A 27,990-nucleotide genomic window follows, 5' to 3' on the forward strand; every position below is an offset into this window, starting at 1 on the left:
GTCTCTACCATGATAAACGTTAGGAAACCAGTCTCTAGGAATATTTATTACAGAGTATGGAAGTCCTACATTTCCTGATGTGAGGCCTGGAAGTGGCATCCCTGTAAATATATCATTGGAGAATTCTAGCTTTTTTGCAAGTAGGGGTAGAATTGAAGCTGGCCTTAGGCACGATTTAAAAGTCAGATTTCAGCCTTATCGTCTTCTTTCAAAGACCGATTTCTTCGCATTCCCTTGGTTTGAGCCTTTATACAAGGGGTAATTCGTATGCTTCCTTCAATTAGGCTACCCTTGTTTCCTTGGGGTTTAATTTTAGTTCTGGCAGGCCTACAGAAACAACCATTTGAGCCCATTTGACATATTCCCCTGGTTCTTCTGACAAGAAAGTTTGTCTTTGTAGTTGCAGTAACATCAGCTAGAAGGGTGTCAGAATTAAGGGTGCTTTCTTGTAAGGAGCCATTTTTGATCTTGCACCAAGATAGGGTGATTCTGCATCCACACCCAGGGTTTTTGCCCAAGGTGGTGTCCAGTTTTCATTTGAATCAAGACATCCTTCTTTCCAAATCCTCAAACAGCAGAGAAAAAATTGTTACATTCTCTCGATGTAGTACAAGCATTCAGAGTCTGTTTGAAAATGTCAGCTAAGATTCTGAAGACCGATTCTTTGTTCATACTGCCAGAAGAGCCCAGGAAAGGACAGGCAGCATCTAAGTCCAGATCTCCCAATGGATTTGCCAGGTCATTATCCAGGCGTAGGGTTTAAAGGGGAAGGCCCCACCTTTTCGGGTAAAGACACACTCTACCAGAATAGTATGTGCTTCATGGGCAGTTCGCCATCAAGCTTCTATGGCTCAGATTTGCAGGGCAGCTACTTGGTCTTCAGTACATACATTCACTAGATTTTATCAGGTGGATGTTGGGACCCAAGAGGATTCTGCATTTGGCCGCAGTGTGCTGCAGGCAGCTATGTAGATCTTTTCAGTCTGATGGCGGTTGTCATAATCAGGGACCCCCGCCTCCCCTCAAGTGCATTGCTTTGGGATGTCCCAGATAGTAATTATTATGGCTGCTCTGTGTCCCTTCATGTACGATAAAGAAAATTGTATTTCTCTTTCGTTGATTGACGGACACAGCTCCAGATCTTCTTGACCCTTGGGTTTATGCGGTCCCCTACAGGAGTAGGACACTAGGTGGAAAAAAGGTTTGACTACACCTATAGGGCAGTCCCAGGGGTATACTCCCACTTCCTGCTATAGGCCTTCAGTTTTTTTCTGCCTAGTCAGGAGTGTGGACCTAGTTCCTTGCTGGGATCTCTGGTCCTAGCATTTTTTCCTTTTTAAACTGAATTTTATTTTTCTTCTTTTTTTCTTCTTTTATTATTTTCTGTTCCTGTGAGAACTACAATCAACTGCTGGACTGGGCGATGGACAGGATATCCTAGATCCTTACGGTCTTCCCAGTCTGGTCAGCGTGCGCGACCCGACCTTAGCTCCGCGCTAGGTTGGCCGCGACATAGCCCCACTGGACTGGGGCTGGCCGGCGAGTGAAACTCCTCGTGAGGACGCATAGTCACGACCTGAGTCGCAATGTGCCTCTGGCCCGCAGCACCCCTATTCCAAGATGGTGCAGTGGCCTGCCTGGAGCAGTGCCCGCCCGGTCCCAAGGTGTGGACGTGGGCCTCTTCCTGGGTTTTTCGGACCCTCGAGTGCCCTTCCTTCCCTCATGTCGCTTCCCTTTCACTATCGGGGCCCCTCTGCGGACCACCCCCCATTCACCCATGCCATACCTTTTTAACCATGGCTAGTTCCATTTTTTGGCCGTTTTTTGCCATAACTTTGGTTTCCCAGACCTTAAGATTTGGAAGGGGGACAACCTTCTCCTGACCTGGTCGATCAGTTGGTCCAAGGGGCTCCCTCACCAGTATCTGGAGTGGGGGGGACGTCTTTGCTTCTTTCCGGATCCGTGGACCTCTTGAGTCAAGACAAATGGGTCCACGAGTTGATTGGGTCCATTTACAAGATCGAGTTCCAGTACTTGCCTCCGGCAAGGTACTTTCCTTTCAACCTGAGTTTGGCCCCAGATCGCCTGCAAGGTCTTCTTGGGGCGGTACAGGATCTTCTTTCACAGGGGATCATTGTACCGGTTCCGGAATCAGAATGCTTATAGGGGTTTTATTCAAGCCTATTTACTGTTCCCAGGAAGGAAGGCAAGGTCTGTCCAATTCTGGACCTCAAGACCTTGAACTGTTTTGTGCGAGTTCAGAAATTTCGAATGGAGTCCATTCGCACGGTAGTGGCATCCCTTCATCAAGGGGATTTCCTGGCCTCTATCAATATCAAGGACACTTACCTTCATATCCCAATATATGTCTGGCATCAGCATTTCCTTTGCTTTGCCGTGGGCGAGGAGCACTATCTACTTGTAGCGTTACCCCTTGGTCTCGCCTCAGCTCCTCCGGTGTTCACAAAGGTTTTGCACCCCAGTGTCAGCATTGCTAAGGCAGAAGGAGATTTCTGTACTGGGGTACTTGGGCAATCTACTTCTGCGAGCAGAGTCTCCGAATGAAGAAGTTGCAAAATGCAATATGGCTCCTGTTGTCCAGCCAACGGTCATCTCTCAGAGCTTGTATGCAAGTACTGGGATTGATGGTCTCCACTTTTTTGAGGCGGTTCTGTATGCTCAGTTCCATACTAGATCTCTGCAAAAGGAGATTCTTTCCAAATGGAACAATAACCCACAGTCTCTAGACAATCTGATCCATTTGAGCTGGGGTACAAGGGATCCCTTATCTGGTGGCTTCACTCTCCAGTACTTCAACAGGGAAAATCCTCCCCCCCCCCTGTACTGGATGGTGGTCACCACGGATGCCTGCCTGTCTGGGTGGGGAGGTATCTTGGGCACGGATTGTGCTCAGGGGGTTTGGACTCTGAAGGAGTCCAGCCTCCAATCAATATCCTCGAAATTCGGGCAATCGTGCTTTGCCTGACCCAATAGATGGATCGTTTGCAGGGGCGCCCGGAAAGGATTCAATTGGACAATGCCACGGCCGTGGCTTATGTCATTTATCCAGGGGGCACCAAAAGTGCCCTAGTGGCCCAGGAAGTAGCCAGCATTCTAAGGTGGGCAGAATGCTTTGTTCAAGCCATCTCTGCTGTGTATATTCCAGGGGTGGAAAATTGGCAGGCGGACTACCTCAGTCGGCAGACGTTGGATCAGGGAGAATGGTCTCTTCACCCGGAGGTGTTTTGTCAACTGTGTCTATGGTGGGGGACTCCCAGTGTGGACCTGTTGGCCTCTCGTCTCAACAGAAAGGTGCAGAGGTTCATAGCCAAGTCTCGGGATCCTCTGGCCGACACCACAGACACTCTAGTGGCCTCTTGGGGCCAGTATCATCTGGTATATGCATCTCCTCCGATAACTCTTCTGCAGAGACTCTTGCGAAGAATCAAGGCAGAAGAGATTCCGTTCATCCTAGTGGCCCCAGACTGGCCTTGCAAGTCTTGGTACGCAGACCTGGTATGGCTGGTTGCCGATGTCCCTTGGATGCTCCCTCTCAGAGAGCATCTTTTAGCTCAAGGGCCCATCTTCCATCCTGCTTTACAGTCGCTGACTATAACAGCTTGGCTGTTGAAAGCCAGGTGCTAAAGGATAGAGGGGTGTCTGAATCGGTGATTCCTACCTTGTTAAATGCTAGAAAATCTACTTTACATTGCTTGGTGTGAGTCTCGGGGGGGGGGGTTCCCCCCCCCCCCCCATTCCTTTTCAGTGTTTTGGAGTTTCTCTAAAGAGGTGTAGATCAGCGGCCTTGGGTACAATCAAAGGGCAGATTTCGGCCTTGGCTATTTTATTTCAGCCCCTGTTGGCCACGAATTCCTTGATTTACACCTTTGTTCAGGGGGTCCGCCACCTGGCTCCTCCGGTGAGATCTCTGTTACCTCCGTGGGACCTCAACTAGAAACTGCCTTTTGAAAATATTCTTGAGGTTTCTCTGCTTACTCTGTCACAGAAGGTAGCCTTCTTGGTGGCTATTACTTCTGCGGGCAGGGTGTTGGAGTTGGCTGCATTGTCTTGTCATTCCCCCTATCTGGTGCTTCCTCCCTGCCAGTCGTTCCTTCCTAAAGTCATCTTTAAATGAAGACATTGTGTTGCCTTCCTTGTGTCCTAAGCCTAAACATCCTTAAGAGATTCTTTGGCTGTGGTTCGGGCAATCAGGGTGCACCTGGCGGCGACTGAGTTGTTCTGGAAATCTGAATCTCTTTTTGTCCCTACGGATGGACCCCGTAATGGGCTGGCCCCATCTGCTGTGAACATTTCTAGATGGATCAGACAGACGGTGGTGCTGGACTATCTCATTAAGGGTCAGGATCCTCCTTTCCCTGTTAAGGCGCATTCTACGAGGGTGCTTAGTGCTTCTTGGGCCTTCCGTCATCCGGCGTCTGTAGTGCAGGTTTGCAAGGTGGCCACCTTGTCGTCTGTGCACACTTTCACAACATTTTAAAAGGAGGATATGTTGGCATCTGCCAATGCTTCTTTTGGCCGCAAGGTTTTGCAGGCCGCTGGAGGAGAGGATTAGTCCTCTTTGAGGGTGTTTTTTGTGTTTTTAAGTGAGCTCCAGTTGTTCCTGGTTGAGCTCCTGTTTTACCTGATTGGCTATGTTTAGCCTTTGGGAAGTGTGTTTTCTTGCTCATGTTGACACTGCTTTGGGACATCCCAAGGGTAAAGAAGATCTGGAGCTGTGTCCGTCAATGAACGAAAGCGAAAACTGGATTTTTGTCTGACCGTAAAATCCTTTTCTCTGATGTTCTTTGATTGAAACAGCACCCGCCTCTCTATTGAGTTGGGTTTTATGTTCCTCTGACACTGCTTGTTACAAGACTGAAGGCCTATATGTGCCTAGAATTTGGAGCATACCCCCTGGGACTGCCCTATAGGCGCAGTCAAACATTTTTCCGCCTAGTGTCCTCCTGTAGGTGGCAACATAAACCCAAGGGTCAGGAAGATCTGGAGCTGTGTCTATCAATATACCTCAGAGAAACGGATTTTACAGTAAGAGAAAAACGCATTTTTTTCCTACATCTTAACTGTAAAATCCATTTCTTGGAGTACATCACAGGACACAGAGGTCCCTCCCCTCTTTTCTGGGAAGTTTACTGCTTGCTACAAAACTGAGGTACTTCCTGTGTGGAAGGGGTTATATAGAGGGGGACTTCCTGTCTTTTTGGTTGCCAGTGTCCATTCACCTATATGTGGCGTATAACCCTAATAGTAATTATTATGGCTGCTCTGTGTCCCGTGATGTACTCCAAGAAATGGATTTTACAGGTAAGATGTAGGAAAAATCCAATTATCTTAATGCATAGAATGCATTAATATATAAAACCTTCTGACTTTACAACTTCCTTAGGCTCCATTCACATATAGGCATCTCGGATCGCGGGCAGAAGTTCTCCTACTTTTTTGGGGGGACAGGCATCCAGCGATTCTGTTTGCGTCATTTTACTGCGATTTGTCGGGCAACAGTCACGGAAAAATCACGTGCGTTTGGGGTGCCATTGCAAGTCATGGGAATCGCGTGGGCGTCCCTTGATTTGCAATGATTTGGGATATCGGGAAAAATCGCCTATATATGAATGGAGCCTTAAGGTAGCACATACCATCAGATATTTATTTTCTGTACTTGTCAAATGCCAACTTTAGCATATCTTGAGACAGATATTCATTTCTCCATATGTATGTATCCAGAAATATATATCTGTTGTCGTCATAATAGCTGTAAAATCAGTGATGCCCTTAATAAACTTTAGATCAACTGAAACCTAGACTGAATTTGTTATTGGAGAATAAAGTTACTATCTATAGTAGATGAGTTTGACTTTGTTATAGGTTAATAGAAACCTTTTGGATAGGCATTTACAGTGAAGGGACCACCTATTATTTGAATAGGATATGAATAGTGATAAGAAAGAGACCACCTACTGTTTTGATCATTTGCTTTGTTGCTATTAAAAACTAAAAAAAATATAAAAACAATAAAGACTGCTAAAAACTGGTTTCTATTGGATGCATCTTCGCTTATGATTTTTTTTCTTTGTATTGCTTGAAACCTGTGAGAAATTTTGAGTGAATTGTTCTGTTATCCCATGATTGCAGGCTGTAAACATTGCTGGCGCAGGTCTTTTCAGTGATGTCGTGGCCTGCCTGACACCTGCCTCTGTACCGGCTGCTGTGACGAATCTCTGGGGAATGAAGGAAGACGAAATAAACAGTCCTCATTACTCTCCTTCTACCTGCCTTGCTATACAATGGGATAGACCATGTGACCACGGTTCCGAGATTACTGGCTACAGTATAGACTGTGGAGACAAGCAGACTATCTCTGTTGGGAAGACAACTAGCTACATTCTAGACCACTTACAGCCAGATACCACATACAGGTAAACTGCAACATAAAGCTGGCTAATCCACATTAATATGTGTTTTAAGTGTCCCTCCGTTATACTAGAATTATGAAATTTTTCTCAGTGGAGGTAAAACTTTGAAGATGGGGATTTTTGTTACAATGTCTGACTGCATATTTCTGTGAATCAAATAATGAGAGTGTATGTTGTTGCATCTAATGCCCTTAGTAGTGTCCGTAAAATAATTGTGTATAATTATAAAGTGCAAATAAAGTCTAAAACCTTCCTCCTTAGTGTCCTTGGTAAATAGTATTGGTGAGTACACAAATATAAGCGGGTCATATATAAATATGGATATCGTAAAATCAGATAAACTCTAATGCAGTGATTGTAAATGTGAAACACAAATATGTACTGTGAAAAAAATCGCAGCTGAATGGCCTAATCACAAAATCACCATTACGCAATATGATCGCATTACCAAAAAAAGCCTTAAAAATGCAACATGTATATGCAATTCATAAGTGGGTCCATAATATTACCAAATCCAGTGCAAACAAAGTCTGAAACCTTTCTACGTAATGTCCTTTATAAATAGTATTGGTGAATACACAAAAGTGGATCCTATATCGATATCATAAAATCAAACCCTGTTTCCTAGGTACACTCTAATACTGCAAATAACAGTGCAAATGTGTAATGTGTGAAAAAAAAAAAGCAAAATCGCTTCCTTCAAGGTTATGTCTAGATGGTATTACACTCCAGTACGAATTGCAAAATATATCCCGACATATTCGGCTCTCTGCTTTCAGGGCTGCTTGGAACATATATAGTGATCATGCCCTAAAGTTAAACAGTTGTGGATTTGGGTATATGCACTGGTCAATACGCTCTTTCACTCCCAACATGCGCAAACATCCCTGGGAAACGTTACTTCATAAACCAATTCTTGAACTATCCAGGCGAGAACGCGCTTTGGCAACACATATCTTTATAGCCACGAAACAAACTATAGCAAAATCATGGAAAACGCCCCTCCTCTCTTTTGAGGAGGTGAAGCGCTGGGTGCATGGTACCTTCACGAACGAAAACGTAACTGTGGTACTCACGGACACCAAGGACAAATTTAGGAGGATTTGGCAATCTTGGTTTGACCAGTTCCCAACAATGGGCCCACCGTCCCGCTTTCTGGAAATGTGAGCGAAGACCATGCTTGAATGTGCAGGAGTGGCCTTGAGACCCCCAGGGTGGGGTCTTTACCTATCCTTTTCCTTTCTTCTTTCTCTCATCAGTTTCAACCTTTAGATCTCTTAATATTACTCCCTTATCCTTAGTCTTTCTTTCCCTTTCCTTTCTGCTTTTCCTTTTGGTTGACTATAGCCAGCAGCAGGCACGAAGAGACTACTACTGTTCAAGGGTCACAATTTTGGGATAATGTTTCTCCCTTTTATTGGTCTGCAAGGACGTATTGAAGTCTATTATATTTTTGTTTTTACCTCTCTTGTCTTCCTTTCTGGGCCTTGGATAGCTTTTTTGGGCAGCTAAACGATGCAGCATGTCAAAGGTCACACTGTTTTGTAACTTTTTTTCCGTCTGATAACTAGATATAGGCTTCTCGCCTCGGCATTTGTTTACTGCCTTAGGAGTTCATTATTTATACATAATACATTATAGCGACAGGAGATAATACCATTAGCATGGATAACAACTGATTAAGAACTGATGGGGAGGGTTGGTCTTGCCCCTATCCGGACACAGATAGTTCCCAGTGGGGGTGTTCGGATGTTCTAGCGCTATAGAATCCTCTATGCTTTGTGTGTTTCTCATTCTTCTATGTCTCTTTTGTATTGTTACCGTTGACAATGTTGAGCCAGACTCCAATGTAATACGCACTATGCTGGCAGAGAATGGAAAATGTTCCATTTGAATTTTTGTATTTTACTTGTAATTCTTCAATAAAAACATGGTAAAAGAATAAAACGCAAAATCGCAATATAATCACATAGACTGAAAAAGTCTTTAAAAGTGCAACATGTATATACAATTCAATTGAGTCATAAATAATAATAATCCATAATCAGAAAAGTGCTGGTGCTTCGGTGATCCTCACCACCTCTCAACTAATGCGCTTACCTCTGTTTGACCTCTCTTACTAGGTCAAATTTCACCTCCCCCTATATGCTGGGGTATGCACAGTGGGCTCCTCTCCTGCTTCTTGTTTGTTCAACTGTATCTCCAAATACCCTTTCATTAGTGGGGTGCGTGGCCCTTTAAAACTGCATTTTTTCCTCCATATAAAGATTCATGCAAAAAAAGGGGGTCCTCATGGTTTAGTAATTTCAGAATAGGCATTCATTTAAAAATAGTAAGTTACATTTAAATTTAAAACAAACAGCTCCTTGTAATGAACAGCAGGATGCAAAGGTTCTCACATCACTTCCTGTGCAGCAGTGCCTCCTGACTCCCCCCCTACGCGTGTCATTATGGTCACGTGACAGCATATTTCTGTGAAGTAAGTTGATCTTGAAGCACTTTGCAGTGTATTTGATTTTACCCCTTCAATCTTTACGCCTGAACACGTTTTTTAAAAATGGCATGTGTCAATCCGACTATAGATTAGGGGACTGGGGACAGGCCGAGAGTCAAACTTTTTATGGGCAGGCAGATTGTACCCAAGTCGATCCATCAATGGACTTGGATATAACCAGCACGTCAGATTTTCAGCTAGCAATAATCACTGTTCTTCTGGCAGGGACAGCTTCCTTATCTTCTGTAGTCATGCTTTTTCTCTCTTCCTTCCAGGATACGTGTGCAGGCTCTAAACAGTTTGGGAGCTGGACCTTTCAGTCACTCTGTTAAATTAAAAACCAAACCCCTTCCACCAGAGCCACCCCGCCTGGAATGTGCGGTTTATAGTCACCAGAACCTTAAACTGAAATGGGGGGATGGGACATCCAGAACCATACCTACAGACTCCATTCAGTACCACCTCCAGATGGAAGACAAGACTGAGAGGTACAACCAAAATGGCAATTTTGTAATATGTATGTAAATCAAGAGCAAGCAAAAGCTCTTGGGAGATCTAGTCATGTTTTTTTTCCATTTTTGTTTCATGTGATAGGATATTTTGTTCACGGTCACTATTTGTGACATGGCATATTCAATAATTTCATCTGCAGATGTGGAAATAGTATTGACTCTAGTGTACTAAAATTATGTGTAAATGGTCTTTAAAGTATGTGGGAAAGCATTCCATACACAAAGATGTTTTTTTATAGTTATTCCATGGCTGTATTTATAGCAATACATAAAATGTTCATGTATTATATATAAGGGTAGTTGTTAGCAAGGGCTTAATGTCACTCTACTGAGTTATTTAAAATGTCAACTGATCTCCAATACCCTAGAGGCTTGTTTTGCCTATTTTTTTTTTGCCTCAGCTGGTTCACATTATAAGGGTGTTTTTTCCAGATCTATATATCGGACACTTTTTTTCCCTTGTGAAACCATGATATATACAGATGCATTGTGTACTTTGATGCTCTATACCCATCCATGCCATGTGGGTCTAGTTACTATTCTGATTTATGCACCATATTTTGCACATGACCACGGCCATTTTAATTTTTGCCATCCATTTAAACGTGTACATGCAAAACCATCCTGATCTTATTTAAAGGAGGACATTTGTTTTTCTTACATGAAGAGTTTCTGTACAAACATCATACATTAGGCAGAAAAAATCATTATAAAATTTAGAACAAAAAAGATATTGTTCGCTAAAATCTTGGAACAATGCATAACTTTTTTTAAAAGCAAAAGCTGCAATGGCAGCCCCTGTTTTTTTTTTTCATATGACAGGTTTTCTGTGAAAACTAAAAATCTAAAACCCTGTTACCTGTAAAAGAAAGTAAATACTCACATTTGCTAGTGTCCTTGCTGCTGAACACAGCTCCATTGATGAGAATTTCCTTTTCATTTTGTGAAATCGACTCTTCCGGGAATGTCGCTTTCCTTTTTCTTTACAGCTCCCAGTGGTCCCTCCCTCTGGCCTACACACAGGGCTGCTGTTAGAAATCACAGGGGCCCCGTACAGACTACCTGACAGAGCCCCCCAAGAAAATATTAAAGATATATTTAGCTAAAATTACAACACAATCACTATTATCAGACACAAATCTAACATAACTCGCATAATTCCTGCTAAATCTAAAAAAAAACTATGTTTAAATGAAAAGATGAGATGAAAAAAAATATACAGGCTGGGCAGTTGGAGCTCAGTGATCAGAGAGACAGCGAGAGAGAAACAAAGTTACAATTTACAAATAAACTCCTGAGCAGAGATAAGTGCTGGGAGGGGGGCCCACACAGGGAGGGGGATTAGTTAGGAACAACTGTCTCTTTCTCAACAGATAAAAGCTGATAGCAGGGAGAGGGACAGATCAGATTCAGGTGCTGGAGGAAGATTTCTGTATTTGTTGTCCATTACTAATCCCCCTAGTGTGGGCCCCCCTGTGTGCTCGGGCCCCCTACAAGAGGGCTGGTGGTCCCCCCGATCAGCGGCCCTGCCTACACATCACTACAGGTTACGGCAATGATGTAGAAGTCAAAGAAATAAATTGCTGAGTGCTGGTGTAGATAAGGAGAGCAACACATCTGGAAGTGTCTGTTTCAGCAGAAGACTACAGCCAGGAATTTCTCAATAGAGCAGCTTTTCGTGGCACATGCACTGTAACAGATAACAGGCTTAGTTTGTGCAACAGGGTTGAGGGGACCTGGTGAAAACGTATTAGGAAGAATTGTTTGGTTTAAACAAAGGACCATAATGTTAGAAAAAACAATGCCAAACTTTACATTAATGTCTCCAAAGAGCGGAACCGCTCACCATGTAAAAGCCTTGATACAGTTTATTGAATCTTCCAACACACAAACCGATCCATCCAACGTGCAAACCCCATAACGCATTTCACTTGGTCAGGAGCTTACTCATACATTGACCCTATAAGGAAGTTCCTGACTGAATGAAAGAATATCATTGGAAGAATAGTCTGTATGTTGGAAAATGCAGTAAACTGTATCTAGGCTTTTATATGGTGAGCGGTTTCCCTCTCTGTTTGGAGCTTTGTGTAGACCAGTGTTTCTAAACCTTTTTTCAGTCAAGGCATCCTTAAAAATTCTACACAAACTTGGGGCATGCTTTACAATTCTGCATAATCTCAAGGCACCTTTTTAAATCCTATACAATCTAAACAGGTACCCCACTGTAAAATGTAAAGTACTAAACAAATAGTTTTACATACCGCTGCAGCATCCACAAACATTGGACACCCAACATTAAAAGGGGATTGAATTTAAAGCAGTAAATCTTCACACACTACAAGAGAGACGGGCCAATGCGCTACCAATGGAATATATGTGAATGACGTTAAAGATAGATTTAAGATAACAAAATAAAGGAATCAAAAGATAGGATAATGTAATAAATAGAAAGAGGCTGCCAATTTTACAGGGTCCCCACTATAAAGAAGAAAAAGTATTAGAGAATAAATCAGCGCTCCTTTCCCATCTGAGTAGACTGAAAAATGTGATTAGATAATAGACACTAAGATATAGAAGCAAGTTCCCTGAGAGGGGGGTTAAAAACAATATAAAATAATAAATTTGGATGAGGATAAAATGTGTAGATGTGCCAAATAGATTCAATATATACTGACAATAACCGTACCAAAAAAAAAATGCAGAACAAAAAAGGGCAAATATGCCAAGATGATGCTAAATAATGTATGACATCAATAACATAGAAATAAAAAAATAAATGCAGTATAATGTAAATGGTGCAAAAGCAAAGTGCTCAGGTGCAATATAAATCACAAAAAGATGTCCATGTGCAAAATAGTGCAACACCGTAATGTGCTTCAAAATATTGTGACTCTTCTCATATATATATATATATTATAATGAATCTTGTGATTCTCCACTGTTAACAGTAGGGACAGCATGTCACCCAAGTGAGCTTAATCCTTAAACAAGTGCAATGGCCGCTCACCTCCAAATACACTCATACGAGCGTTTTATGATAAATATCACTGGATAAGAGGGGAAAAAAACAGGTCTTCCTTTACAGATTGGAATGGGGCCAGATCCTCCTCCACATGTAGGGCTTTATTGGGGCCAATGGGGAACCTCTCTCTTCCCTTAGAACACGCTGCCAGTGGTGTAGTGATGTAACTGTCTCTTTAACATAATTACTCCCAAGTGATAATCCTCCTAAAGATCTCCAGTTTTTCATCTGTTCACAGTGTTGCCATAGTTCAGCCTTGATGGGCACCTCAGAAGCATTTGTCGCTGCAGGGCCACAGAAGAGATTCCATGTTGCTTTGAGCCTGGTTACTGCAGGAACAAGCATGTGCTTCCATGTGCAAGTCAAAAAAAAGGGCTTTTCCAGATGACTATACTTATTGCACTGCTTTGCCGATGCGCTTGTGGTGCTCCGAGCGGTGTGCGGGGAGGTTTTTTCTTTAAAAAAAAAAAAAAAAAGCTTTTTTTCTTTTGTGCACAGTGTGGCTCCGATTTAACATGGAGCTCCTGGAATGTACATCACTGCCTGACCCACTCCTTGAAGCTGCGTGAGTCTCTGGGTCTCAGTTTTCCCTGGCGGCCATGACGGCAGCCCTGCAGTCAGTTGTGTCAAAGGTTGATATGGCCCTGCAAAGGCAACCTAGCAAGTAGTACCCTCCCGCTTTCACCTGTATCCTTTGTCTCCTCAGAGTCTGAGGTGGATTTGGCCACCACGGACGCGAGTCAGCCCACTGGGCTCTAACAGTGAGGTTTAATCCTCCTCCTCTGCAGCCACACATGAAAAGGCGCTGGTGGAGGCATTGATTGTTTCTGTGTGGGAAATTTTAAAGTTGGAGGACTCAGCTGATGCTGAATCGAGATTGTCACTAGTCAGTGGGGATCCCTGAAATGCATGGCTGGAATACCTAAGTGTTTCGCTAGGAGATATCCCTTTAAGGAGTCTCTCCTGAAAAAACGAACGGTTCCACCATCGGTGGACTCGCAGGTTTCCAGGCTAAATAAGGCCACACTTTTGCCGGCGAAGGATTCTCCATCCTTTAAGGATCCTGTGGACAAGAGAGCTGAGGCTCTGGTCTGTTACCTTTTCACCGTGGCAGGTTCAATGTTGAGGTCGGTGTTTGCTATCCCCTTGGTATCCCAGACCTTAACAGAATGGGCAAAAATTTTACGACAGGATCTGGAAGGGGATCAACACCCTCCTGAGCTGGCGGATCAGTTGATCCAGGGGCTACAGTACATTTGTGATGCATTTTTAGATGCGGCTCTTTGGCTGGCAAAGTATCTGTGATAGCAGTGATCCTGTGCTGCATGATTTGGTGAAGTACTGGTCGGCCGGTGCTGACTGATCTACCGTTTGTAGGTGACTGGTTGTTTGGTGCATCTGTAGAGGAGATCATTAGGGGCTTATGGGAGGTAAGAGTAGCTAACTTCTGCAGGTTGCTACAGGCAAGGAACCTCATTGTAAACGCGGTACCTTTTTCTCGGCTCACAATCAGCTCTTTCGTTCGACTGGACCGCAGGAAAAGGGTGCGAGATCCACTCTTAACTTCGCGGGCGGCTCCAAGAGACCCTGGAATAGTAAGTCAAAAGTGGCACTACTGCCTCCGCAGACAAACCTTCCCCAGCCTGAAGTTGTGCCCTCACCTGCATCTGGGGTGGGGGGGCGTCTTCGCTTCTTTCCAGACCCCTGGACCTTGCTCATTCAGGACAAATGGGCCCGCGAGTTGACTCGTTTCGGCTACAAAATCGAGTTTCAATTCCAACGAGTTTTTTCCTTCCAACTTACGCCTGTCTCACGGCTGCAGGGCCTCTACGGGGCAGTGCAGGACCTGTTAGCACAAGGAGTCATTGTGCCGGTTCCAGAGTTGGAACGTTTTCAAGGTTTTTTATTTCCAATCTGTTTACCGTTCCCAGGAAAAAAGGCAAGGTCCGCCTGATCTTGGACCTCAAGGCTGTGAACCATTTTGTGCGGGTTCAGAGATTTTAGATAGAGTCCATTCGCACGGTAGTGGCCTTCCTCCATCAAGGGGATCTTTTGGCTTCTATCGATCTCAAGGACGCTTACCTTCATATTTTAATAAATGTCGGACACCAGTGTTATATTCGTTTTGCCGTGGGCGAGGAGCATTATCAGTTTGTGGCGTTACCTTTTGGTCTCGCTTCAGCTCCTCGGGTGTTAACAAAAGTTTTGGCCCCAGTGTTGGCCTTGCTCCCACAGAAGGGGGTCGTGGTACTAGGTTACCTGGACGATCTGCTTCTACATGCAGAGTCTTCTTCGGCTCTAGAAGTCAACTTGGACATTACTGTGCAAACTCTACAGGAGTTCGGATAGACACTGAATTGTCATATTACTCGGGGGGGGTCCTCGCCATTCCTTTTCTGTGTCTTGCCAGTCAGTGTTTCTACAATTAAGTGTAGATCAACGCTTGGCTCTGGCACCATCAAGGGCCAGATTTCCGCTTTTGCCATATTTTTTCAAAGACCAATGCTGGCAAAGTACTTGGCTCACACTTTGGTACAGGGAGTTCGCCATCTGGCTCCTCCGGTGAGATCCCTGGTACCTCCGTGGTATCTCAATTTGGTACTTCAAAAGCCTCCTTTTGAAAACATTTGTGAACTTCCTTTTCTTACTCTGTCGCAGAAGGTGGCCTTCTTGGTTGCTATTACCTCTGCGCGGGTGTCGGAGTTGGCTACGTTGTCCTGTGGTTCACAGGGACAAAGTGGTGTTACGACCCTGTCAGGCGTTCCTTCCTAAGGTTGCCTCTGGGTTTCATTTGAATGAAGATATTGTGCTGCTGTCTTTATGTCCTAAGCCGAAAAAGCCTAAAGAAATTGCTCTACATTACTTGGATGTAGTCAAGGTAATTGGGGTGTACCTGGTGGTGACTGAGTCGATTTGGAAATCCGATTCTTTGTTTGTTTTTACAGATGGACCTCGTAAGGAACAGGCCGCATCTGCTGGGACCATTTTCAGATGGATCAGGCAGACAGTGGTGAGGGCCTATTCTATTAAGGGTCAGGTTTCTCCTTTCCCTGTCAAGGCGCATTCTACAAGGGCGATTAGTGCCTCATGGGCCTTCTGTCATCAGGCGTCAGTGGTTCAGCTTTTCAAGGCGGCTACGAGGTCGTCTATACACACATTCATAAAGTTTTAGAAGGTGGATGTACTTGCATCTTTGGATGCTTCTTTTGGCCGCAAAGTTTTGCAGGCCGCGATTGCAGAGGCTCACGCCTCTTGAGGGTGTTTTTTTTTTTTTTCCTGGTTGAGCTCCTGTTTTACCTGGTTGGCTATGTTTAGCCTTGTTGGGAATTATATGTATTGCTGTGTTTTTCCCACCCCTCATGTTGGTATTGCTTTTGGACATCCCAAGGGTCTAAGAAGACACGGAGCTGTGTCCATCAGTGAACCTCAGAGAAAAGGATTTTACGGTATGACAAAAATCCAGTTTTCATAGTTATCACAGATCAGTTATGAAAGCTTGTTATATTGCATGATGCGATTTCATATTGATAAACCAATCTGTAAATGTGTGTTAATCTCTGTTCCAGGTTTATATCCTTATACAGAGGTCCATGCCACACATACAAAGTACAGAGGCTTAATGAGTCCACATCTTATAAGTTTCGTATTCAGGCATGCAATGAGGCTGGTGAAGGACCTTTTTCTCCTGAATATATTTTCACGACTCCAAAATCTATTCCTCCTGCCTTGAAAGGTAAGTGTGTTAATGTACAAAGCATAATTGTAGCAAATAGTAGGTTTAAACCGCAACCATCACTCCAAGTGTTTTTTTTCTGTGTTCTATATTCTGTGTGCCTTGGCCTATCCAGATGAATAAATCCTGTCCTACACCACTTATAACAAAGAAATTCCTGAACTTCTGGGAAATTAAATTTTCCAAGGCGCAGTATCAAAAGCAACTACAGTTCCAGCTTAGTTTATCATTCATACATTGTTCATCCAGAAGGTGGTGCAGATTGCCAGTTATAGTGATATGAAAGGGAAGAATAAATTAAGGTTTCCCTTTAGTAATGATAAGTAAACATTTCTTGGCTTTCTATTAAACAAACTGATTACATTTTCTCTTTTAATCCTACAAGCACCACGGCTAGAGCGAATAAATGAGCATACCTGTGAAGTTACATGGGAGTCTCTGCCTCCAATGAAGGGAGATCCTGTGATCTATATTCTACAGATGATGGCTGGAAAAGACTCTGACTTCAAACAGGTAGGAATCACATTTTCTAGTTACACAGAATTAATTAAGTAGAGCTTTACTCACTGCAGTACAGTTTAACTTGATTTCTAAGCATAACACTTTTGGTAGTTCATCCTTCCTGACAGCACAAGCCTGAGCAAGAGATGATCTTGCCTATCTTTTGGAACTGTAATATTGCGAAAACCATTTAATTCCAGCCCTGGTATGTGGGTAGATAGAACCACTCTTGTTGCTTCTGTTATGAAGGACTGCTGAAAAATGGCTTACCAATAAATTAAGTTCAGGTTTCTCTCAAAATGCGTGGGCTCTTTCTGTTTTAGATAGTTGTAGTTTCTAAGGTGCTTATTCGCCCCAAAGCTTTGAGAATGTAAACCTGTTTAACTGCTTTGAAAAATGGGTTCCTGTTAAAGACAACTGGTGAGTGAGCGCTAATGAATTGTGATTACATGCAGTGTTCTCCAGACTTGCATACTGATGCACACCTCTGTGATGGAACGTTTTGACCCTACCAATACTCCTTGTGTTGCAAATTAATGGTAATTTCCTATTTTTAAAACGATATCTGGGTGTTCATAGGAGGTTGTAAAAAAACAAATTGAAAGTACAAAACAGTTGACTTCTAGGAAAGCTGCAAACATTAAAGATAATTTTATAAAAGACTGGAACGTTAATTGCATCAGCCAAGAACTTGCTCCTCCTTAATGAGTCTAGAATTAAAATTTAACTTTAGATTCTCTTTTCCAACACGCTGCTTCCTGAAGCCAGCGAAAACCCCAATATCAGGGCCTGGATCTAGCCTGTCTTGATGTCGGGGGTGCAGTAAAAAATGTCAGGGAGGCAGTGGATGGGGGGTCAGCAGTTTGTTGAGCAGTGTACAGAAGCTATTGGTTTTTAGGGCAGTGTACAGGGAGCAGCAGGGCAAAGGATGAAGGTCAGCAGGGGATTGTACAGGAATAGGTAGGGCTGAGTACAGGGGTCACTGCTGGCCGGGCAGAGGGCGGGGATGACTGCTGGAGAAGCAGAGGGCGGGGATGACTGCTGGAGAAGCAGAGGGCGGGGATGACTGCTGGAGAAGCAGAGGGCGGGGATGACTGCTGGAGAAGCAGAGGGCGGGGATGACTGCTGGAGAAGCAGAGATCCTACACAGATTAATTGGCTTTGGTGACAGCATTAAGGGGATTTGTGCTGACAGGCTTGAGTGATCTGTGTGAGAGTATAGATCCTGTCTTTGAGGTGAGCTGCCATCCACACATGAGGAATCACTGCATGTGGTGGAGAGTGACAGCCACAGAATGTTAAGTTTGGAAAAAGTCACTACACTTTAAAATAATTAATTTGTGCACGGAGTGAAGAGCCCAGAGGATACATTCATGTTTAGGCACTTATAAGATAAACCAGTGTTTCAAGGTATTAAAAGGAGTACCTGATAGTATATATTCTAGATATTTTTGCTTTTATGCACCACTTTTGATACCTAAAGGATTGACACACTTATTTCACTTTTGATTTGTTTGCATTAAGTGTATGTATGTATGTATAAATTATTTATGATATCTGGTATACACATTCTAGATTTATAATCAGCATGAGCGCTGCATCTTTCTTTTATACTTTAGTTCAGTGTGGGGACACATTTATTTGATGCTAGCAGCTGCTATTTTTATAGTTTTATGTACTTTATTTTTTTGGTAGCGCATAGGAATTCCCTAATTCAGAGGGCAGGGATCCATGCTGGAGAAGCAGAGGGCAGGGATCCATGCTGGAGAAGCAGAGGGCGGGGATCCATGCTGGAGAAGCAGAGGGCGGGGATCCATGCTGGAGAAGCAGAGGGCGGGGATCCATGCTGGAGAAGCAGAGGGCGGGGATCCATGCTGGAGAAGCAGAGGGCGGGGATCCATGCTGGAGAAGCAGAGGGCGGGGATCCATGCTGGAGAAGCAGAGGGCGGGGATCCATGCTGGAGAAGCAGAGGGCGGGGATCGCCGCTGGAGAAGCAGAGGACTGGGATCGCCGCTGGCAGGGCACTGGGCAGAGCTTATTTCCCATCCCAGCATAGCACACATCTCCTCCTCCCCACACTGCAAACAACAGAGATCACATTCCTCTACATACAGCCATGATCTGCACACTGGGTAGCTAGCTGCTATGTTGCAGTTCTGACCTGTAAATATCCACGGTCGGAACAGCAGTGTGGCCTGCAGTAGCCCGATACAGGCGGTGTATAAAATAGTTCAGCCTCCAGGCAAAGAAGAAAGGCACAGATTCTCTGGTCTGATGAGACCAAAATAGAACTTTTTGGCCTTAATTCTAAGCGGTATTTGTGGAGAAAACCAGGCACTGCTCATCACCTGTCCAATACAGTCCCAACAGTGAAGCATGGTGGTGGCAGCATCATGCTGTGGGGGTGTTTTTCAGCTGCAGGGACAGGACGACTGGTTGCAATCGAGGGAAAGATGAATGCGGCCAAGTACAAGACAATGACCCTAAGCACACAGCTAAAATAACGAAGGAGTGGCTTCACAACAACTCCATGACTGTTCTTGAATGGCCCAGCCAGAGCCCTGACTTAAACCCAATTGAGCATCTCTGGAGAGACCTAAAAATGGCTGTCCACCAACGTTTACCATCCAACCTGACAGAACTGGAGAGGATCTGCCTAGGAGGAATGGCAGAGGATCCCCAAATCCAGGTGTGAAAGACTTGTTGCATCTTTCCCAAAAAGACTCCTGGCTGCATTAGATCAAAAGGGGGCTTCTACTAAATACTGAGCAAAGGGTCTGAATACTTAGGACCATGTGATATTTCAGTTTTTTTTTTTTTAATAAATCTGCAACAATGTCAACAATTCTGTGTTTTTCTGTCAGTATGGGGTGCTATGTGTACATTCATGAGGAAGAAGAATGAACTTAAATGATTTTAGCAAATGGCTGCAATATAACAAAGAGTGAAAAATTTAAGGGGGTCTGAATACTTTTCGTACCCACTGTATATATGCTGTGTGAGAGAAATAACCTGTTAATACGTCAATTTGTAAAGAAAAAAAAAAAAATCTTCATTTTGCAAAGAGTTGTGGGAAAAAATTACAACTTCAAAAAACTCACCATGCCCCTTATTAAATACCTTGGAATGTCTGCTTTCCAAAAAGGGGTCATTTGGGGGGTATTTGTACTTTCCTGACTTTTTAGTGTCTCAAGAAATGAGATAGGCCTTCAGTACATCAGGTGTGATCAAGTAAGGTCAATTTTCAATGATTAGCGCCATAACTTGCGGACTCTATAACTTTCACAAAGACCAAATAATATACACTTATTTGCGTTATTTTTACCAAAGATAAGTAGCAGTATAAATTTTGGCCAAAATTTGTGAAGAAAAATTACTCATTTGCTATATTTTATGACAGAAACAAAGAAAAATGTGTTTTTTTCCACAATATTTTCAGTCTTTTTTTTATTTATAGCACAAAAAATGAAAAACTCAGTAGTGATTAAATACCATCAAAAGAAAGCTCTATTTGTGTGGAAAAAACGGACACAAATTTTTTATGGGTACAGTGTTGCATGACTGAGTAATTGTCATTCAAAATGTGAGAGCGCTGAAAGCTGAAAATCAGTCTGGGCAGGAAGGGGGTGAAAGTGCACTGTAGGCAAGTGGTTAAAGGGTAGTCACACCAAATATTGGGCTTTATTCACAAAATGGTATCTTATTGCATCGGAGCATGTGTTCACTAAAAAATGCTACTAAAATGCTGTATGCGTTATTTTGTGAAGTAATGTGGTATTTTAGTAATGAACACATAGTAATTTAACACCTAGCAGTATCCAGCATATTTATGAACAATAAAAAATAGGCATTAAAAAAACCATTAAACAACATGGTTGTTAAGGAGTGGGCAGCCGCCACGTCCTTAACAACTGATGAGTCATCAGTGACAGCTGTAAGTAAAAAAAAAAAAAAACTATTGCCAGCAATTACAAAATGTTGAAAAAAATATGCGAGAAAACACCTTAATACCGCATGCAATTTGGTTCTGTGATTGGAGCCCATTGGTTTAACTTTATTTTCCTCTGTTCGTTCACTTCGCATTTTGTAAATTGATAAAAAAAAAAAAATTTAAAATATATATTTTTGAAAGCATTCTTACTTTACAGCATTTCTTCACACCTGCCCAGTACTGTTTGTGTATATTTTACTACTATATTACTATTTGTGTATATGTGCATGTGTATAAATATACACTATATTGTCAAACTAATTGGGACGTTTACCTTTAGTGCCGGTTCACACTAGGGTGACCTGTGAGGCGACCTGGTCGCCTCACAGGTCGCCGCAGGTTGCCTCCCATAGGGAAGCTACGGACCCGTTCTAATAGGAGCGACACAAGTCGCTCCGACCTAGAAAAAGGGTCCGGAGCTTCTTTGGGGCGACCAGGAGGCGACCGCCATAGACTTCAATGTTATGAAGTCCGTGGCGGCCGCTCCGAGGTTGCGGCGCGCTGCTCGCACCGCGACCTCGGAGGTCGCCACCTAAAGTAGCGTCGCGGTAGTGTGAACCGGCGCTTACAAACGCATGAACTCGCTCATCCATGTCCTTATGGTCCTTGCTTTGTGCACTGGTCTAAATCATTTTTATTATAGCGTGGGGTTGTTTTTCAGGGGTTGGGCTTGGCTCCCTAGTTCCAGTGAAGGTAACTCTGAAGGTGTCAGCATACCAAGACATTTTGTGCAATTTCATGGTTTCAATTTTGTGAGAATAGTTTAGGGATGGCCCCTTCTTGTTCCAACATGACTGTTCACCAGTGCACAAAGCAAGGTCCATAAAGACATGGATACGTGAGTTTGGGGTGGAGGAGCTTGACTGGCCTGACCTCAACCCGAAAGAAGACCATTGGGATGAATAAGAGCGGAGACTGCAAGCCAGGCCTTCTCTCTAACATCAGTGCCTGACCTCACAAATGAGGTTCTGGAAGATGGTCAAACATTCCCATATACACACTCCTAAACCTTCCCAGAGGAGTTGAAGCTGTTAAAGCTGTAAAGGGTGGGCCAACTCAATATTGAACCCTACAGACTGGGATGACGTTAATGTGCGTGCAAAGGCAGGTGTCCCAATACTTTTGACAATATAGTATGTGTATATATATATATATATACATACAGTATCTCACAAAAGTAAGTACACCCCTCACATTTTTGTAGAAATGTTGTTATATATTTTCATGTAACATCACTGAAGAAATTACACTTTGCTACAATTTAATGTAGTGCATATACAGCTTGTATAACAGTGTACATTTGCTGTCCCCTAAAAATTACTCAACACACAGCCATTAATGTCTAAACCTCTGGCAACAAAAGTGAGTACACCCCTAAGTGCAAATGTCAAAATTGGGCCCAAAATGACAATATTTTGTGTGGCCAGCATTATTTTCCAGCACTGCCTTAAGAGAACATATTTTGGACATTTTCACTTAGGGGTGTACTCACTTTTGTTGCCAGCGGTTTAGACATTAATGTTATTTTGAGGGGACAGCAAATTTACACTGTTATACAAGCTTTACACTAACTACTTTACATTGTAGCAAAGTGTCATTTCTTCAGTGTTGTCACATGAAAAGATATAATAAAATATTTTTAAAAATGTGAGGGGTGTACTCACTTTTGTGAGATACTTTGTGTATGTGTGTGTATACATAACACATATTTCTCAATGGGTCATTCATTTTCTTACTAATCTAGACCTTAATATCAGATAGAAGATATAAAGCTTTTGAAAGATGACATGGATTTTTCTTTATTAGATTTAAAATTTTAAAAAGATCACACTGCTAACTCTATTAATGTAACAAAGCAAACAAGGCTATATTAAATTACGAAATAAGACTTCCTGTGCAGCTAATCATATTATTATGAGCTCCACATGCAAGAAATGAATAGCTAGCCTATGTAATGAGGACATGAAGATGAAGCAAAGGTACACAAAGGTGATTTGTAGCTTTTAAATATATTAAATTAAGAGGATGATTTACAAAACTGAAAATAAATCTTTTAAAAAGCGAATTACACACCAAGCAATGTTTCAACTACTACTTTTCAGGAAAGTGCCTATCCAAAGGACAAAATAGTCAAGGACTTGCTTAAAGGGAAACTCCAGTCAAAAATGACATTTTTCCTATTTAATAGTATGTTAAATATCATTATCTTTGATATTAATTTTCTGGCTAGCTGCTTGTCTAGCTTAGAAAGTCTTATCTAAATTAGACAAACAGCTGGGATTTTTTCATTTTGACACAAGGCTGAACTCCGCTTATAATAATGATTGCAGGGGAGAATTTAAGGTATGAGGCTGTACTTCCACTTTAAAGCATATATTTACCCAAAAGGGAAAGTTCTGCTTTAAAGAGGAGTTTTTCCCCCCACACCAAAAAATTAAGTCAGCAGCTTCAAATACTGTAGCTGATGACTTTTAATATTAGGACACTTACCTGTCCAGGGATCCCACGATGTCTGCACCCCAGCAGATATTCCGATCGGCTCTTGGGTGCTGCCACCGCTATTCGTTTTAAGGGAATCTGGCAGTGAAGCCTCGCAGCTTCACAGCATGTTCCCTACTGCGCACGTGTGAAGTGTGCTGCACTTTGTGAATGACCCAGCGGCAGGTGAAGAAGGGGAGGCAAACTCCTGAGGGACGAGGTCTCTCGGAAGTGGGGACAGGTACCTGTCAAAAACAGGCACCTCCCCTGAAAGGTGCCAAATGCGGCAGTGGAGGGGGGGAGGAAGCAAACAAGTGGAGCTTCCCCTTTTGGGTGGAGCTCTGCTTTAAGACCTCCTTACCCCTTCCTCTGACACATTTGGCAGGGGTTTTTTTATTTATTTTTTGGTAGGAGCGGGTGCCTAGTTTTGACAGGTACCCACACCCACTTCTGCTCGGAACACCTATGCGATCCGAGTGGAAGTTCAGCCCCCTCTTCCCCCCACAGCTTTCTGGGACACGTCACAGGTCCCATAAAGCTGTGGGGCCATTTAAAAAGCACAGCATGGCTTGCACATTCGCAGTAAGAAGCCGGCTGTGAAGTCACAAGCTGTCACAGCCGGCTTCTCACACTAAAGATGCCGGGGCCAAGAACCTGGAGACTAGTGAAGAACTAGCCCAGGCGAGGACGGGGCTGGATCCCTGTACAGGTAAGTGTCCTTATGTTAATAGTCAGCAGCTACAGGATTTGTAGTTGCTGACTTTTGATTTTTTTTTTTTTTTTTTTCCGGAGTTAAGAACCACTTTAAAGCGGAGTTCCAACCATTTCACTCACCTGTCCAACGGTCCAGCGATGCGGCCTCCCGAAGCCTCGATCCTCTCCCTCGGCGCCGGAATCACTGCTGTGGGCACCCGGCTGTGACAGTTTGCGGCTTCACAGCCGGGTACCCACTGCGCATGCGCGAGTCGCGCTGCGTGTCTTGATTGGCCGGCAATCTTCTGGGACCTCTGACATGTTCCAGAAGATTGCAGGGAGGGAGGGGGAGAGGAGAACTTCCGTTCAGGGCGCCGCGGCTCTCCGAGCGGAAGTGGGAGCGGGTACCTGTCAAAACTAGGTACCCGCTCCCCCGCAAAAAAATGACATGCCAAATGTGGCATGTCAGGGGGTTAGAATACCTAAAGCGGAAGTTCCATTTTTGGGTGGAACTCCGCTTTAACTTGCAAAGAACTGGATGGTTATAATGCCTAACCCACATATTTTTAGGGAAATAATCTAAATTTTTGTGAAAAGTGATCTAACTCTAGAACTAAACTTCAGGAGCTGTGCCTAGAAAAAGGCAGGCAGAGGACAAAGAACTAGTCGCCAGTATTTCCTATGCTTTCTCTCGCAGCTTATCTTTTCCCATTACTGGCTAACCATGCCTTGTTCTGCACTGTGCTTCTGTGTGAGGCCAGCCATTTGATTGAAGTCAGATCCTCCAGCAAGAAATACGAGTGACATCACCAAATCTTGCTCCAGATCTCTTGACACTAGCAGTCAGAGGCAGCAAACCCCTAGATCTCATACTGTAGATATACAGCTATGAGGCTGTAGGCCAAGAGTGCCTAGGCCTGCTCATACCAATAAGTCCTCTGCTATTTCTCAATAGGAATTCCAGAAAAAGAAGTATATCTTTCAGGATAATGAAGCAAAATGTTTAAATGTTCCATAGAACACAGCATAAATTCACTTTTTGAGTTTAGGTCCACTTTAAAGATCTATCGCTTTATTTACTCCCTGATGCTTCAGTCCCCTATGATAAAAAGTGCATATTGCACTTTGTAACATAGGGAATGTGTACACTCCTTTTAGGAGCTGTAAAAGCTGAAATCCACAAACTCCAAGCTGGAAGTGGCAGCAGTGTCAGTTGAGGCTTTCATGAATAATTTTAACTTATTATTTGTTATGTAAGCCCTGTGCAGCAGTCTGTGTACAGTCTGAAGTGGGGCCCTGTTGGGATTCTGCTGCCAGGCCCAGCAGATCAATAGCCATGACGTGATCAATACAGGAACAGCAGACAGTGAACTTCTCTGATGGAAGAGATTTAGGCGACTAGAAAGCCATACAATCGCTGCCAGGGGGTTTGGGGGTAGGGGGGTTAAATAAGCTTCAGGCCTACAAGTGGTTCTAGAGGCTTAAGGTTTTTAGCCTTAATGCATTAAGGTAAAAAACCTTCTGGTGTGCAGCCCCCCCCCCCCTCCCCCATACTTACCTGAGCACTGCTTTGATCCAGCAATGTGCACGAGAGCTGCATCTTCTAGGTCTCTCTCTCCTCATTGGCTCACACAGCAGATTTCCTTTAGAATCAATTAATATGTGCAAAAACAAAAAAATGGCTCTGGTAGTAAAGTGGTTAAGGAACATTCTGACTGGCCTGAAACATCACAAATATATTGGGCATGGAGTGATCCTTCCTGTTTTAGATGCCACCCTTATATTTTAAATTGTCATTAAATGATCTTTTTTTTTTTTTTTTTTCCAAGACGAGTGAGTTGTTTGTGCTGGCAGTTTCTCAAAAATTCAGAACTGACGGTATTCATTGCTGTATAGTGAAAATGGTGCTTTTAGAATTTCAGATTCAAACACTTGTAATACACAAGGCAGCGTGGGGAACAGCTGGGGGGAGTCCTTCACACAGCCTAATTTTGTCATGTCACCTCATAGAACCACTATAGTACCACGTTATTTGAAGTAATGTGCACTGCACTATGCACACTACAGATTCCATAGTCTCTAGTCCGTCTCAGAAGTGGGCAAGATAGGGTGACTGCATTCCTTCATACAGGAGGCTAAGAGCCATAAAAGGTACTTTTGAGTTCGATTTTTTTTTTGTTTTTGTTTTAAACCAGAGTATAGTGGCACTGTCAGCTAGGCTTTAGTTGTCGCTTAAAGTCCATTTTGACCTACATCTAACACTACCCTTTCCACAGGGTGACAACGCTTCTGCACATTTTCACTGTGCACCGCACAGCATTGTCACTCTTTTTATAGCTAGTGGAAAAATAAAAGGTCTACTGCTGGGATCCACAAGTAATAACGGGTAAGGGGATTCAGAAAAACAAAAACTGCTGTGTTAATCTTGAGGCAGACTTTAGAATATACAGTATGGCGATTTTTATCTTCTCCTGAAGTTCCACTTTACCACAAGTTTCTTATATTGATATTCCTCCTAAACTGATCCATGTCCTAAACAATTTGAGCTTCTCTAGACACTTGCTTTTTCACCCAACCTGCATATTCACTAGCCTATGCTTATTAGTTGAGCTCAGAATGAGACTAGATTTACTGAGCAAGGTATTCTTTTCTGGATCTTTGGAGAACAAAAGTTCTGACACACAGAATTATTTACTTTCAACGTGAACTGTGATTTTCTGATTCTCCTAGATATGTGTACATTTATTTGGTAGGTCTAAAGAGAACTACCCAATGTCAGCATATTTCACGTGTCTGTTGATATTGCATTGCTTTGTGGCTAACATTTCCATTTTTTTTTCTTTCGTTCCTTTTTTTTCTCTCTAAGGCATACAAGGGACCCAATACATCTTACCGATACTCTGCCCTCCATTTGAACTGTGAATACCGATTTCGTGTATGTGCCATTCGCCAGTGCCAAGATGCTGCTGGACCACAGGACTTAACTGGTCCTTACAGTGCCACAGTCCTTTTCATTTCCCACAGAAACGAGTCCCAGTCCAACACCAGCAAAGACATTACTGAACCCACAAGGACAACAAGGACGCTCAGTGACGAGCAGTGCGCTGCCGTCATCCTTGTGCTTTTTGCTACTTTCTCCATCCTGATTGCCTTCATCATCCAGTACTTTGTCATAAAGTGAAGGAAAGCCAGTTCATCCACCTTGAATCACGTACATTATTTTTTTTACTTTGCATCTTATAAGGAAAGAAATTATTATTTTTTTTTTTCTGAGTTCTCTTTTCAAAAACATGGTGGCATCTAGCACAATGTCCAGACTACCGTAGCATGTCATGTTATCTCCTTTGTCTGCCACAGTGCTTCTACCATCATATATATCCTAGGTCCTGAAGGCATAAGCCAGACAGACCTTGGCTTTTACTATCGCCATCCAGTTTGATGTTTACATACATCCAGCGATTCTCACTTTCACAGTTAAAAGTTTTATTTTGTGCAAGAATATGTAGAGTGAGCTATATTTAAAGGTCACCTCAAGTGCTGCAAAAAAAAAAAAAAAAAAACGATTAAGGGGGTGTTAGGAAAGTGATATTGGCATTGTACTTCTACCTCCGCTTTGTCTTAATTCTACCCTGTTGCCACCTGGCACATTGCCACCTATAGGCGGTAGCAGGGTATCTGCTAATCTGAATACAGTGATTCATTTTTGGAGGTTCAACTCAGGCAGTAAAAAAAACAAAAACAAAAAAAAACTGGAATTCTAGATACTCATGCCAGATTCATGATAATCAAAAAAGAAAAATATAGATAATCAAGCTTTTAATCTTGTAGAAGGTATTTATTTTGTATATTACCTGTATGAAGATGGCACAACTGGTGAAATCTTCCTAATCAGAAATCTTTCAGTTGATACATTATGCCTTGCCTATACTGTATATGTATATTAACAGTGTGAAGATGGCACAACTGGTGAAATCTGCCTAATCAGAAATATTTCAGTAGATACTTTATGCCTTGCAATTTGGGATAAGCATTGTCCCTTTTTAAAACTACGCAAGTTTACTTTTACTTGCTTTTTAAGCTACGGCTAACAACCCTTTTATCTAAAATGGATGAAGCACCTTTTTGAACAAAAAA

General features: G+C 43.0%; 1 protein-coding gene across 5 annotated transcripts in view; it reads left to right on the top strand.

The window, feature by feature from the left end:
* Positions 1-27,605, top strand: part of FNDC3A (fibronectin type III domain containing 3A) — a 491,075-nt gene extending 463,470 nt beyond the window's left edge. For all 5 annotated transcript variants that reach the window (XM_082246110.1, XM_082246111.1, XM_082246114.1 and 2 more), the window contains 5 exons: positions 6,151-6,434; positions 9,201-9,413; positions 16,026-16,192; positions 16,578-16,705; positions 26,723-27,605. In XM_082246110.1, the coding sequence (XP_082102236.1) occupies positions 6,151-6,434; positions 9,201-9,413; positions 16,026-16,192; positions 16,578-16,705; positions 26,723-27,037 (1,107 nt within the window). In that variant the 3' untranslated portion in view covers positions 27,038-27,605. The remainder of the gene's footprint in view (positions 1-6,150; positions 6,435-9,200; positions 9,414-16,025; positions 16,193-16,577; positions 16,706-26,722) is intronic.
* Positions 27,606-27,990: the final 385 nt, after the last annotated feature.

Source organism: Pelophylax lessonae, assembly GCF_965119305.1.
Source record: "Pelophylax lessonae genome assembly, chromosome: 2".
Lineage (NCBI taxonomy): Eukaryota > Metazoa > Chordata > Amphibia > Anura > Ranidae > Pelophylax > Pelophylax lessonae.